A 13053-nucleotide genomic window follows, 5' to 3' on the forward strand; every position below is an offset into this window, starting at 1 on the left:
CCTCTCCAGACCTCTGCTCTGTACTGGGAGCAGTTGGGCAACAGGGTGCTTCAGAAAGCATTCTTCAGTGGAGCACAGCCAAGACACTTTTCATTAATGCCTTACTTTTCTGGTCTTTGTACCCCATGTGACCTGCATTTGCATTTTACTTGCCTCAGGATAAAAAAAAAAGCATTGATATGTGCTACAGCAGCTGCAAAATTATAGTCACAACAGAGGTCATGCAACAGAGCCAGGACTTGAGGGAAAGGCAGCATCTTTCATTCAAATAACTGATCTAGCAACAGTGCTTTCAGTGTTTGCAGCTTACAGGCATGCAAATCCTTCTTCTGGCCAAATCAAAATTAAATTTCAAATTAACTGCAGGTTTAGGGTGACTTCACAGAGCTTCAATTTAAGATGTTCAACCAGACAATTTGAGGAGTCTGGTTTATGTACCAGCCATTTGTAACGAGTGTAAACTACAACTTGCTTATTAGTATCTGCATCACCTGGCTCATCCAGCTTTTCAGCCTCTGTCCTTCCTTTAACCAGGAGAGATGTCTGGCTTGTTGCATAATGATTAATCAGGAAAAAGATGAAACAATGCTCCTACTTCATTTTAGAGGAGACAAGAGAACAATGGCTGAGCCAGTTTTAAGGAGGGAAAGCACTTTGGTCAGGTTCCATTCAACCAGATGCAAATGGAGCCTAAAATGCCAGTGACAGGGGTTCCCAAACTACCCAGCACCACCCTTCTGAGATAAGGAACTACAAAGGAATGCAGCCAGACACTGTGGTTTCAGGTGAAGTGGGTGGGCTAGTTCAGAGGTGTTCTTCCCCCTCAGATGACTCATTCCCTCACCAGAGCCTGCATTCCCCAAGGCATAACCAGAGCCATTTTCCCAAGTGGCATGTAACACTTTTTCTTTCTATAGGTACGACTCTTGAAGTCTGTCACAAACTCAAGAGCTCTCAGACAACCAGGAGATTTCTTGATAGCACCTTCTTTTATGTTGCTGTTGAGCTAAGTTTTAAATCCTTCCTCAGGACATTGGCCCACCAATTTTATGAGCAGAACAACTCTGGAACTGCTATGGAACTGTCAAAATACAACTTTTGTCCTGCTCCCCAGTGCTCTTTCCTTGGGATAGGGTGGGTGGAGCTGCACATGAGGAAAAACAACAGAAATCGGAAAAAATGTCTTAAGGATGTTTAAGCCAAAAGAAACCATGAAGGTATCATCATGGAAGCTAGCCAGAGATTTAAAACAATGTATATCAGATAAAGCAGCCAAGGTGAGGCAGATACCCAGCTCCAAGTCTGACGAGAAAGTAATGGAAAGCAGGGAGGGTCTGCCCAACCTAAAACAAAAGAAGAATCCCAGAGAAAGGGCAGGGCAAGGTGGATCCAGGAGGCTGCCCCAGACAGAAGAAGCCTACTGGAAAAAGAAAGTTTATCTGGGAGCTGCATACCCAGAGGCAGGGAAATTAATGAGCAAATATGCGAGGCTGCTTCTCCTACAACTACGTGGTCATAGAAATTTATCCAAGCTCTCTGCAGAGGGGGGAACTTGAGGAACAGAAACAGTCATGCACATCCACTATTTTCAAACAACTTACCCAACTAATATGTAACATTTTCTTTCAGAAGTCGGTGCTTGCAGTCACTTTAATCCTCCTGCCACATCCCACTAGATGCACTCACTTGGTTAGGAGCAGAGCCTGACAGCAGTTATCCCAGAATCATCTCTGCAAGAGGTAAATACCACAGAGTTTCACCTCAGGAGTGGGAAAAGTGTTCAGCCAGGAAGCTGGTGTAAAAGGAAGGCTCAGAAGCAGCAGCACCAAGGCATCTCCCATGAAACCAGAGCCCAGAAGTCTGTGTGTCTTCACTTCTTCCTAAGGAAGCCACATTGAGGCACGCCATTGTTTTCCATTTCTGCCCTTCCCCAGTATTTTTCTCTTGCATGCCAAGCTCCCCAGTTGTGCAAGCAGCTTTTGTTCCTTAATTCGCATCAAAAGCTTATTCTCTTAGTAGATGTGTCAATTCCCTGCAGTGCTAAACCTTTACAAGTTCTGGGATCATCCAAATTCCCAAGATGAGAATGAGTGGTTTCGCTGGATTATCTTGGCAGCTCGCAGAGGCAGGCTTTGGTTCCCTCCCAGGTATCACATCCACACCATAAGTCTGCAGTACAGCCTGCACATCCAGGCCAGGTCATCAGAGCAACCACATCAAATTCAAGGGAATGTTCCAGGCTTACATTGAATAGCCAAAGACATTTGTCAATTTCTCCTCCAGTCGTTTGGGATTTATGGTGCAAAGAAAACATTCCACAAGTGATATACACAAGTTATAACTGAGAAACATTTCTTTTAGGGCAGAAACATAAATGCAGAGATGATGGTGCTCAGAACCACTGTGCAGCCCCTTTAGCCCTTGGACCATGTTACCAAGTAAGCACACTTAGTTATTTGATAAGACTCTACAAATAGTAGATGTTTCCTAATTAATGGGGACACCAATCTCCTTCCTTGGCCCTGTCTTTCCCACATCCCAGCCACAAGCAGACTGTATGTGGAGAGGGAATTAGAACCACCAGTCAAAAAGTCACAACAAGGAAGTCTGTTGCTGGTATCTGTTGCCAGATGCCTTTAGGGAAGAAGAAATCCTGGTCCTGAATAACAACAACCAGTCCAACGCTTATTGCTTCTTCCTAGTGCTGGCTTTTCTTCCCTTCTGTCTCACCTTTACTGCCTTTTCCCCTTGTTTTACCTCCTGCTTGCTTTTCAGCTGAGGGATTTGGGCTCCATTTCACCCAAGCTTTCTTTAGCTACAGTTCCAGCCTGCCTGGGGCCACCTGCTCAGTCACTCCAGCCCCTTAAGCCAGCCCACAGGGTGTTGTTGGCTGCTCAGCTTTGACTCTGCTGCTGCCGGGGCCATGGCAGGCAGGAGGGTCACTGCTGCCTGCAACAGCCACACTGCAATGCCATCCTTCTTGAAGGCTGCCAGCCGCAGAGCCAGTCAGAGCAGGAGGGACGCCATGGGATCAGCTGTGCAGCTAGCACAGCACCTCTCCCTCCACCTTCTCATTCTTGCTTCCTCCCTGCTGTAGCCCAGGGAGCAGCTGCTCTGTGCCAGCGAGGCACCTCACAGCACCGGCCTGTGGGAGCAGGGGGAACTACAGCAGAAGGTCGGGAAAAACCCACGTGAAGGGGCCACGAGCCCAGGAACGCAGCGCTGGCCCCGCTCTGTCCTTTGCACGCAGGCCGCTGGGAGTTCAGCTGCCACGTCTGCGGGTACAAGAACGGGATCAGACAGCAGGCCTGGCCACGGCCCTTCCTCTGTCACTCACTGCGTCCGACCAGGGACAACCAGCCATACTACAGCATAAGCAAATACATTGAAAAGGGAGGCCAGGGCAGCAAATGGTCTGTTACATTTGCTCAGCTAGGCAGAAACAAAAGCCAGGCTTGCACTATTTCCTATACAGAGCAAATTAGTGCTCAGCGACTCTTTTTTGGGAGGCTGAAGGGGAAGGGTTTTCCTGGATACTTAACTTGTTAAAGTATTGCCAAATCGGCAGAAATAATTTACTCCTGATGGACGCAGTACTGATGAGTTTTACAACCTGCCAGACACAGAGGGTACAGCCCTGAATAAATCACAACAAATGGAAATATTGTTAGCAGTTTCATAATTTAATGAAAAAGTACTTGTAAAAAGGGGACATCTGAAAAAGACTGAGTCCATCTTGGAAAATTGAATATATATATATTTATATATATAAAACAAAATGCAAAAACACAACAAAAAATTGACAAATAAGGTTAAGAGGTAATACTTCAAACAGTTAGCCACCGAACGCACAATAAAAACTAGCAAATGCACTTTGGGGACAATACTTGAGAACTACATAACCAAGGGCTCCTTCATATGTCTATTAAAATCATGTAAAAATTAGCAAAACCATTGCCCAGACTGGAAACAACTGAATTGATAACCCCAGAAGAGCAGAAACGCTGAGTTTTGCTGAAGCACCATTTTCCCTCTCTTCTGTCATATGCTTCCAGCCACAAAATAACATGAACACTTTGCTGACCTCCCAGATAAGTGTTCCCAATAAAAGCTTCATAAAATTTCATGGCCAGTGAGAGAGGATTACTAATAAATATTGAAGGAGAACTAAGAGAATCAGAACCAGAATACAAATGAACCGACATTTGTTTACTTATTCTGAATGACCCATGGCTTAGAACACAAAGCATTTCCCATAAAAATAAAATATGTGGAAACCTAAATTGCTACTGCATATTTACACCAAAAGAAATAATTTTGAAGATACAGCTCTAGAAAGATCAATTACACAAATATACATAAAATCAAGAAGTAAAAAAAAAAAATTAAAAAAAAAATAAGATGCATGAAGCAAACAGAGCAGATTGGCCAAGTATACTTTTTTAAAAATGATTTCACTTCTGAAGAGTCCTCCAGCCCCTGACCTGCTAGTCCTATTGCAACTAGGGAGATTTCAAAGTTAGTTTAAAACAAATCTGAAAATGTCGTTGCCATTTCCCAACCTAAAAGCAATAAATTAAAACTCTGAAGCTAAACCGAGCTGCTGTTCAGATTCTGCATAGTCATTTTCACGCTGTGAGGGAACACCTTTTTGTTTGTAGACAAAACTGAACCCTCAACAGAGCTGTACAACGTGCCCTACATAATCTGTGGGTTGTTTCAGCCAGTGATGTGGGGACAGAGGATGTGTTTATGAAATGTACAGCATTTCAGACAAAAATAGTGCAGTAGCTTTGTTTATCAACACAACACCATCTGTAAAACAAGTTAGTTTGCATTCAAACAGAAATCCCCTGTCTTTGAAACAAACAGAAAGGGATTCATTCCCTTCCCTTCTCAACTCCTCAGTCAGTACTGGCTGAAATTTAATCACTATTTAATAACTGCTGATTTTAAAGGACATACAAAAAATGTGCTAGACTGGGAAACAGCAACTGATCCAGAGGTTGAAAAGCAGCATAATAAAAATAGTAGATTTTCAGGAATTAAAAAAAAACATCTTTAATTAAACCATCATACTCTAAATGATGACTGGCTAAAATTTTACAGACCTAGATGCCAGAAGACTCCTATGCCTGTGTTCAGGCAACTAGGGTTGAAAATTTGCACCTGAAAAAAAAATTCAGCTAAAATTATTTCTAATTCAGCTGACTTTAAAAATACCAGGTAAAAACACCTCTGGTTATGAAATCTCAGTTTCAAGAGGAACCTGGCATCACCGGTGATTGCCTAAATGTAAGTGTCAAATAGCATTTTTCTTTGAAGTAGTACATCTACTTTTGTAAACACTATCCACAAAATTAGCCATCTGTACTTGTTAGCTGGGTAAAATATTTACAAGTGCATCCCACAACAAGCATCTATGTACAGAGATTAAAAAAACTGAAGTACTAGAAGTTGTATATTTACAAAATAAGAGAATTATTGTGAAGAGAAACACAATCTTCAGCAAAAGCAGGGAATGGGGGGCACGTCTAGAGGTCAGCGAGTTTGGCAGCGAGCGCCAGCGACGCCTGCTTCCGCCCTCTGCGGGGAGCCTGCAAACGGCACTGCAGTTCCAAGCCTCCTGCAGAAGGGGATCAGCACTTAGTAGTCACTTTGGGCCTGATCCAGCAGAGCACACCGGCATGTGCTCGGATAGCTGAGCACAAACGTTCCCGGGGGAAACCAGCAGGGCTTTCCACGTGCTTCACTTCCCAACACATCCGCAAGTGCGTTGCTGGATCAAAGCCACACTGCAGGTGCCATAACAACGCACTTTCAGTGTCTCCATTTGCAGTCTCTTGCAAGACCTTAGAGCAATGCAAGGACTTCTTCTAAACCTGTCCACCACCACCAGACTGCCTCCACACGAACACAGTGCCTTGCACTTAAGCTGGCAAGGGAGAAGCGGTTTCCTGAATTTTTGCACAATTAACTGCTTTGTGCTCTCCCAGATGTTACCCTCTGATAAAACACATAATTTCCACACCTTTGTGGATAACTGAGCAGACCCTGCAAAGACTGCAAACCAATTCACAGTTGAACAAAACTTCTCTGATTTCTCTCCCTCCCCCATCCCCTACTGCAGCTCTTCCTAAATAGGTCCTAGACTATTTTCTGGAACCTTCTGATGCTGAGCTTTGCACTGGTACACCGGAATACATAAAGGCTGAATTACCCCGTGGGGGCTTTTAATCACCTTTGTACCGAACTGTGAGATATCATATTCTTTTTGTTTCTATTGTGACAGTCTCTTCCAAAGTCCTTACTTGGGCTTTCTCGCTCTGAGCTACTTCGTCTTAACCTCACTTGTTCTTTGTTTTCATCACTTTCTGCTTCAGAGTCACTCAGCTCTAAGTCAGGACAGTACCCATCGTTGTCCTGGTATGGAGCACCTTCAAGTGTCTGCTTGCTCCACAAGCGATCTTTTGTTGCAAGTCTTCTCGTTGGCTTTTCACAGCACCGGAGATCTTCCGTGGTCCTCACCAGACTGTTGGTAGCCTCTTTAAAGGACCGGCTGAAATGTTCTATGGTGGATTTGCGGAATCCACTCTGACTGGCCAAGTGAGCCGTGAGCAAGGACTCCTGTTCGTAGGACGTCTGGCTGGAGCTGTCTCTCTGGCTCACATCTCCAGCCCTGCCCATCAGACCATTGGATTTGGACAACAGCCTTGAGTTCTCCTGCTGCAGCCGCCCGTTCCCGATGGAAGACTGTCCATGCAGAGCAGCCTGGAACGCTAAAGGCTTCCCGGAAGGCTGGCCCCGGTGAAACTCCATCAGCTGCGTGGGGCCAGAATCCTTTGCCTCGCTCCGCGGCTTGCCGATCCCTGCCAGCAGCCCATTACTTCTGTTGTCGTGCTGATACCTGGCATAAGATTTTGCTTTAATTTCAAACGATTCCTTTGACATTGGCACACTCCGTTTGCTGTAAACAGTGCTGTTGTTGTCAGGAGAAAGCGGTCTGTTGCCAGGCTTCAGCGAGTTATTTTTGCAGTCTCCCAATGCTGATTTGGGCATTTTTAACTTCAGGGTGATCCTGGGAGGTGGGTAGAACAGTGTGTTCTCTAGTGCACTTGTCAGGGTATGGCCTACAGGAGAAAGAGGTGAGGAAGCAGAAGAAAAAGAAAAAAGGCTTTTTTAAAAAGCATAATTTCTTTTGCCATCCGTAACAAGTTTATAGTCCATTATATGCTCATGCAACAGTAAGAAGCATTTGCAAATAATTAGCGTGAAATTATTTTAGGACACAAAGGAGAAGTTGGGATAACCAAACTGTTCCAAATTATCCACCGCTTTGGAATTTAGGTAAGCGTTTAAATATTCCATTAAAAACAACAATGTGCCCTTTTTACGGGGCTCTAAGCCAGTGAATTGAACCAGTTTTGAGATATGACTGAAGTTGTTCCAACAAAGCTGTAAAAAAGGTTCATATTCAGTTTTGGATGAAGAAAAAACAATGCTTCAAACTGAGTTTCAATTTGGACTTAGTTCAACTCTCTGCTTTGTATTATAAAATTCTCTAAGCTTTAAAAGTCTTTTTACCTCAACATACAAGTTGTTTGTCGTAATACATGCTTACAGCACCCACTGCAAGTATCAAGCTATTATAATAAGTATTAAAAAAACACTTGTACTTGTAAAGATATTAAATAAACTTAGTAGGCATTTCTAATAAAACACATTTACACAAAAGCAAGGAGCTTCAGAGTGCCACTGCTTCCATGAAGTACTAGTCTGATCTAAAACAGTTAAAAAAAACCACCCTTATCAGTACTAACAAAACCTATCCATGTTTCAGGGGCAGAGAAAAAAAGCAGGAAGATTTCACCCTAAACCAGTGAAGTACGTATCTTGAAAGACCAGAGAGATGTTAATTTCACACAAAAAAATAGCTGCCTTTCCTATTAAAAAAAAAATCCCAGTAACTACACTGGTATGCATATGCTTTTCCTCTTTCCAAATGCTGTGTTCCTTATTTTAAAATAAGTTGCTGTAAATGCTAAGGGCAAAGTGGAGTTTGGCACCTCAGCATTCCCAAAGAGTTACTAGTCCCTATTAATACCCAGAGTACTTAAACTCTTTTGGAAGGAAGGAGAGCAAATGCAGATGGCAAGCTAAGAAATCTGCGTTGCTCATGACGTGCACAAGGCACATGAGAACAGCAGCAATTCCCATCAGTCACTCTTTCTCTTGCCTGAAGGAACCAACTGGTGACAGCCAGCAAAAAAGCCTTCTCAGCTGGAGAAGCAACCAGCAGGGTGGAGCTTGCTGTGGGGAACCAGCACCACACACCAGCAGCCCAACAGTGCAAAAACCTAGAGATCACCAGCAGCTTATTTCTGCTATCTGGATGCCACAGTGATAAACAACAGGCATATACCAGAAACAGCCATAAAATAAAGAAATAGTCAAGTAAATATTTTAAGCAATTATGGAGTTCTGTGTTGCTACTTTGATTGACTGTGTACTTGAAGAAAATTCTTAAAGGCATTTTTACATGTTAAAAGCACTAACCAGGAACATAAAGAGAATACACTGCTTTAGTTTAAATACAGGCAGGATTTATAAATATTTTACATTTATATGATTACCTGCAGCAATTTCCTGATTAATGAGTTGGACTTGCAAGTTGAAGACCTGCTCATGTACTTTACTGTGGGACAACTTCAGTTTCTCTCTCCTGCTTACCATGTAGCAGAGATTTCTTACCTATGGAGGAATAACAGGAGACTTAAAAGGCAGTAAGAAAATAAATCCAGACATAGTTTACAAATTGTATCAACAACATGACTTGCAAAATCCCTTGGTAAAGTTCTTGTGAATATTACTGAATGTAGCTAGCTATTAAAAAAATGTTCAGCCTGGAAAAGAGAAGGCTCTGGAGAGACCTCGCTGCAGTTTTTCCTTATATGAAAAGGGATTGTAAGAAAGACAGAGACCAGAGCCTCTGGAGACAGAAAAGGAGGCAATGTTTTTGAACTGAAGGAGGGTGAGTTTACACTGGGTGTAAGGAAGACATTGGTCACAGTGAGACACTGCAACAGGTTGCCCAGAGAAGTTGTGGAGGCCCCATCCCTGAAGTGTGGTAGGGGCTTTGAGCAACCTGGTCTCATGGAAGGTGTCCCTGTCCATGGCAAGTGTGTTGGAACTAGAGGCTCTTTAAGGTCCCTTCCAACCCAAACCATTCTGATTCAGTTCCACATAATTCTACTTGTTTGAGCTAATAGCAACATTTCCACCTAAGGTGAAAGAGTAAGAAGAGACACTGGAAGTTCTTGATAAACACCTAAAAGTGCTTTCAAAACACAGAAACAGCATAGGGGCTGGATGAAAGGTATCTGCCAAATAAACTTTCCCTAGCACTCAGTTCCATCAGTCCAGAACTGGAATTTCTTTACCTAGAAACTAAATTTCAAGATCCCCAAATTTATATTTATCCCAAGATAGAATAGAAAATGTTGTGGCACAAGAAGTTCAGAAACTTGGAAACAGGCATTTCAAATTATGAATCCCCTCCACTCCGAATAAGTACATCAATTTCAACAATATTTGATGCAAACCAAGCATTTATCAAACAAAAAACTTGACATGGTCTCTTGAAAAATAAAAAAAAAAAAACAAACAAACACCCCCAAATACCAATCCTCCACGTTATGGGGTTTATATTTTTTTCTTAAAGTATGCTTCCATATCTAAAGCAGTCCTGGAAAAGATCTGAGATTGATTATGATAGATTAAAGACAACAGTTACACTGACAAGTGCAAATCTTGGCTCCAACAATATTCCTGTATGTTCATGTTGTTCTCTCCACAATATTTTTTCCCCTTTTCTCACCACATTATTACCTCTCTTCTGCTTTTACTTCCCCTCTCCTCATCACATCTATTATATTTTATTACCTTTTTACATTCACTACCTATTTCTAAGCACTTGGAAACTGCAGGTAACCCCTAACCAACAGGCCAGCCTAACAGGCAGCCTCCAAGTGGTAACAAGCCCTACTCTTATTTTCTGTTTAATAAAAGTAACATTTTTTCTTATTTAATCTGTATCACTTACTACTAATACAGTGGGTCAAATAAATTTCTGAATTTTTTTAAACATTTACTCAACTGAAGCTGAAGTCATAGAGTCAATTACCAAGTATGTCCATTGTGCATAGAAATATGCATCTTAGAACACGTAAAGAAATAACCTTTAAGCAAGTCAGGAAGCACTGCTTTCACCTTGGATCTTTCATTGGACTGAGAGAGGCAGCTCCTGAAAGTCTCTGCAGCAGGCAGTGCAGCATATAAAAAATGGAGTTGAAGTCCATACATTTTTATTTTTTAAATTATTATTTTCAAAATCATCTCACTTTGAATTCCCCATTTCTTTCATCCACAAAGAAAGACCTTGCTCAACTGCAAATAGTTTTTCAAAACTTTACAAGTTAATTCTTACCCTCTCTAGGTCCTGCCTTAAATGCATGAACATCCTCATGCGAGTATGAATGCTATCTTCTTTTGGCTGCACCAAGCCATTTTCTTCATCCTCCTTGGGAGGAAACAATGGTTTGTTAAAGTTACTTTTTCGCTTTAATTTCCAGTAATTGTAGATAAAGTCTACAGCAAGTTTAGGAAGGCCCAGCTCTGCTGCAACGTCCTCCACTTTTACTAGGGAGTAAAACTCTTCTTCCAGCTCTCGGAGTTTTTGGGCTCGCAGGCTCGTTTTCTCACTCTCTGTTTGCTTCTGCTCTGGCACGCTCTTGGGGTGCTCCTCAACATCAGGCAGCGAATTCTGTTTGTTCTTGCTGTGCTTTAGACAGTACGACTTGAACTTGACTTCATCCCCATCATCCAGGATAGTCTTCATCTCCAAGCTATGCTCAAAGGCACAGGTGACATGAAAGGCAGTGATGCAGCTTTTCACGGAGCACTGCAGACAAAACAAAACAAAACGCCTCAATTACTAATTACTCAATTACTAACAGTAGCAGCAAACTAGAAAAAAAGGACATAACTACCTCAACCACATGAAAATCCATCCCTACCAAAACCAATTTCCTACATATTCTTAAAAATATTGATCCCTTTGAAGTTGGTATTACCCAATATAGTATTTTCTTGTTTACAGAGTGTTCAGTAGAAGTTTTCTGTTAATCTTTGATAAACATAATAGTGGCTCTTAAACACCTCAGTCTTATTCAAAAGATGGCAAACCTGACTAATTCTTCTGTCTAGTCAACTAATTTGATAGCAAATGGCTATGAAGAAGCAGACATCTATCCAACAGTCATCTCCATTGTAAAGCATCTCTGAACACAGGAAGAACAAAATGCAAAACCAAAATTGCCCTTCTGACAAATTCATCCCTGCAGAGTCACTATGGGACAAGGACGTACCTGAATGCAAGCACCAGTTTTCAGTTTGCATAAACTACACACTAGAGCCCATCGACTTGGTGGAATGTGAGACACCTTTGTGATTGGCTCCATCCTTTCTGGGCAAGCAATACTAACCTGTAAAGAAAAAAAGCAGTGCAGAAACCAGTTATCAAAGAGAGAAAACCCAACCCAATCTCTCCATTTATATCAGAAGAAGAAAGCCATCCACTCATTTCTCTTCCAGCAAGATCTCCATGTACTCATACTTCTCAGAAAGGGACCCCAAAAGATCCCACATGCAGACAACAGTGTGGAATACTATCAGTTTAACCTGGTGACTCACAGTTGCAATTATTCAAAACATTTGAGGCATCTACAGCATGCCCTTGTTATGAACCAATGTCCTGATTCCAGCCAGGACAGGGTTAATTTTTGCAGTAGCCAAGAAGAAGCATGGCTAGGACCCAGAGGTTATTCTACACCAGCTCACATAATTTTCTGAGAGTGGGGGGAAGGGCTCTCTTCTGCTCAGGTAAGTGTGGTGTGAAGCCAGTGGTTGGGTAGTGCTGGCTCTGTTACTGATATTGTAGCTCTTACAGTCCATTTTTCTTTGTTTTTGCTTATTTCACTTGCCACTTCCAGTAAATTCTTCTTTCCTTGATGCATGATCCTTACCATTTGTGCCTCCAAATCCCTTCTCCAGCCTGGTGCAAGGGAGGGGGGAGTGGCGCATGGTTTGAAGTGCTTCAGTGGGAACACTAAACTGGGGAATACCATTCCTAAACCACCACCAGTTGAGAGACTGCAGCAAGTGTCACTCTAAGTTTATTTCCATTCCCTTGTGGTTTTGTTTTTGGTTTTTTTTTCCCTCTGTGCTGCTTTTACAGGTCTAACTTTAAAAAAAATGTCAAAATACAAGCCCCTCAGAACAAAACAGGAACACTTTCCTGAAAAGTTCCTTCTATAAAATCCCTAGATCTGCTACAGTATCTACTTCTGTCAACTCAGTATTTGAGTCAGAACCAGATCTATCAGTCAGCAGCCAGGAAAAGCCTTGCTTCCCAGCTCTGCCTCCCCACTGAGCACTCCCACTGCAAGAGATAAGCCTAATACATTTTCCTAACTATGGACTGTATCAAACATAATTTGAGGGAAAAAACTCAACAAACTTCTCTTATTACAAAGCAGGATATGTTGTTGTGTGCTAGTTTTCACAGACTTAGTCCCAACGATCAATTTTTCTCTGGTAGACCAGATTATAGATATTACTACAAGAAAAGAAAAAAAACTCCACCCATATATAGACAGAATAGTTTTTCCTATTCTTTGTTATATTAACTTCCACATATCCATTGTGATAGAAGTTTCTCAGTTTTCTGTTGTCTATACAGGGAAATGAGGACTCTCCTCATGATGATTTAGAAACCAAAACAGATAAATCTATATCTGTAGACATCCCTAAGCCCATCCTGACAGGATTTATCCAAGCACAGAAACAAAAACTTGGCCAGCTCTGAATGACTAACATGCAGAACTGGGCCAGTATGAGAATGGCACATGGCAGAGTATTTCAGTGGGATAACTGTCCCAAAAACACCAGTCTCCAAAATCTCGGATTTTGACACTTCTCCAACACTTTTTGAAA

At 42.1% G+C, this 13053-nt stretch overlaps 1 protein-coding gene across 4 annotated transcripts in view; it reads right to left on the reverse strand.

Annotated features, from left to right (window-relative positions):
• Nucleotides 1-3662: 3662 nt before the first annotated feature.
• JADE3 (jade family PHD finger 3) overlaps nt 3663-13053 on the reverse strand; it is a 63020-nt gene continuing 53629 nt past the window's right edge. For all 4 annotated transcript variants that reach the window (XM_054271932.1, XM_054271934.1, XM_054271931.1 and 1 more), the window contains 4 exons: nt 11427-11543; nt 10487-10960; nt 8634-8751; nt 3663-7130 (listed from right to left, as the gene is read on the reverse strand). In XM_054271932.1, the coding sequence (XP_054127907.1) occupies nt 6238-7130; nt 8634-8751; nt 10487-10960; nt 11427-11543 (1602 nt within the window). In that variant the 3' untranslated portion in view covers nt 3663-6237. The remainder of the gene's footprint in view (nt 7131-8633; nt 8752-10486; nt 10961-11426; nt 11544-13053) is intronic.

Source organism: Melozone crissalis, unplaced genomic scaffold, assembly GCF_028551555.1.
Source record: "Melozone crissalis strain CALT ecotype California unplaced genomic scaffold, PUWL_Pcris_2 ptg000013l_1, whole genome shotgun sequence".
Taxonomy (NCBI): Eukaryota; Metazoa; Chordata; class Aves; order Passeriformes; family Passerellidae; genus Melozone; species Melozone crissalis.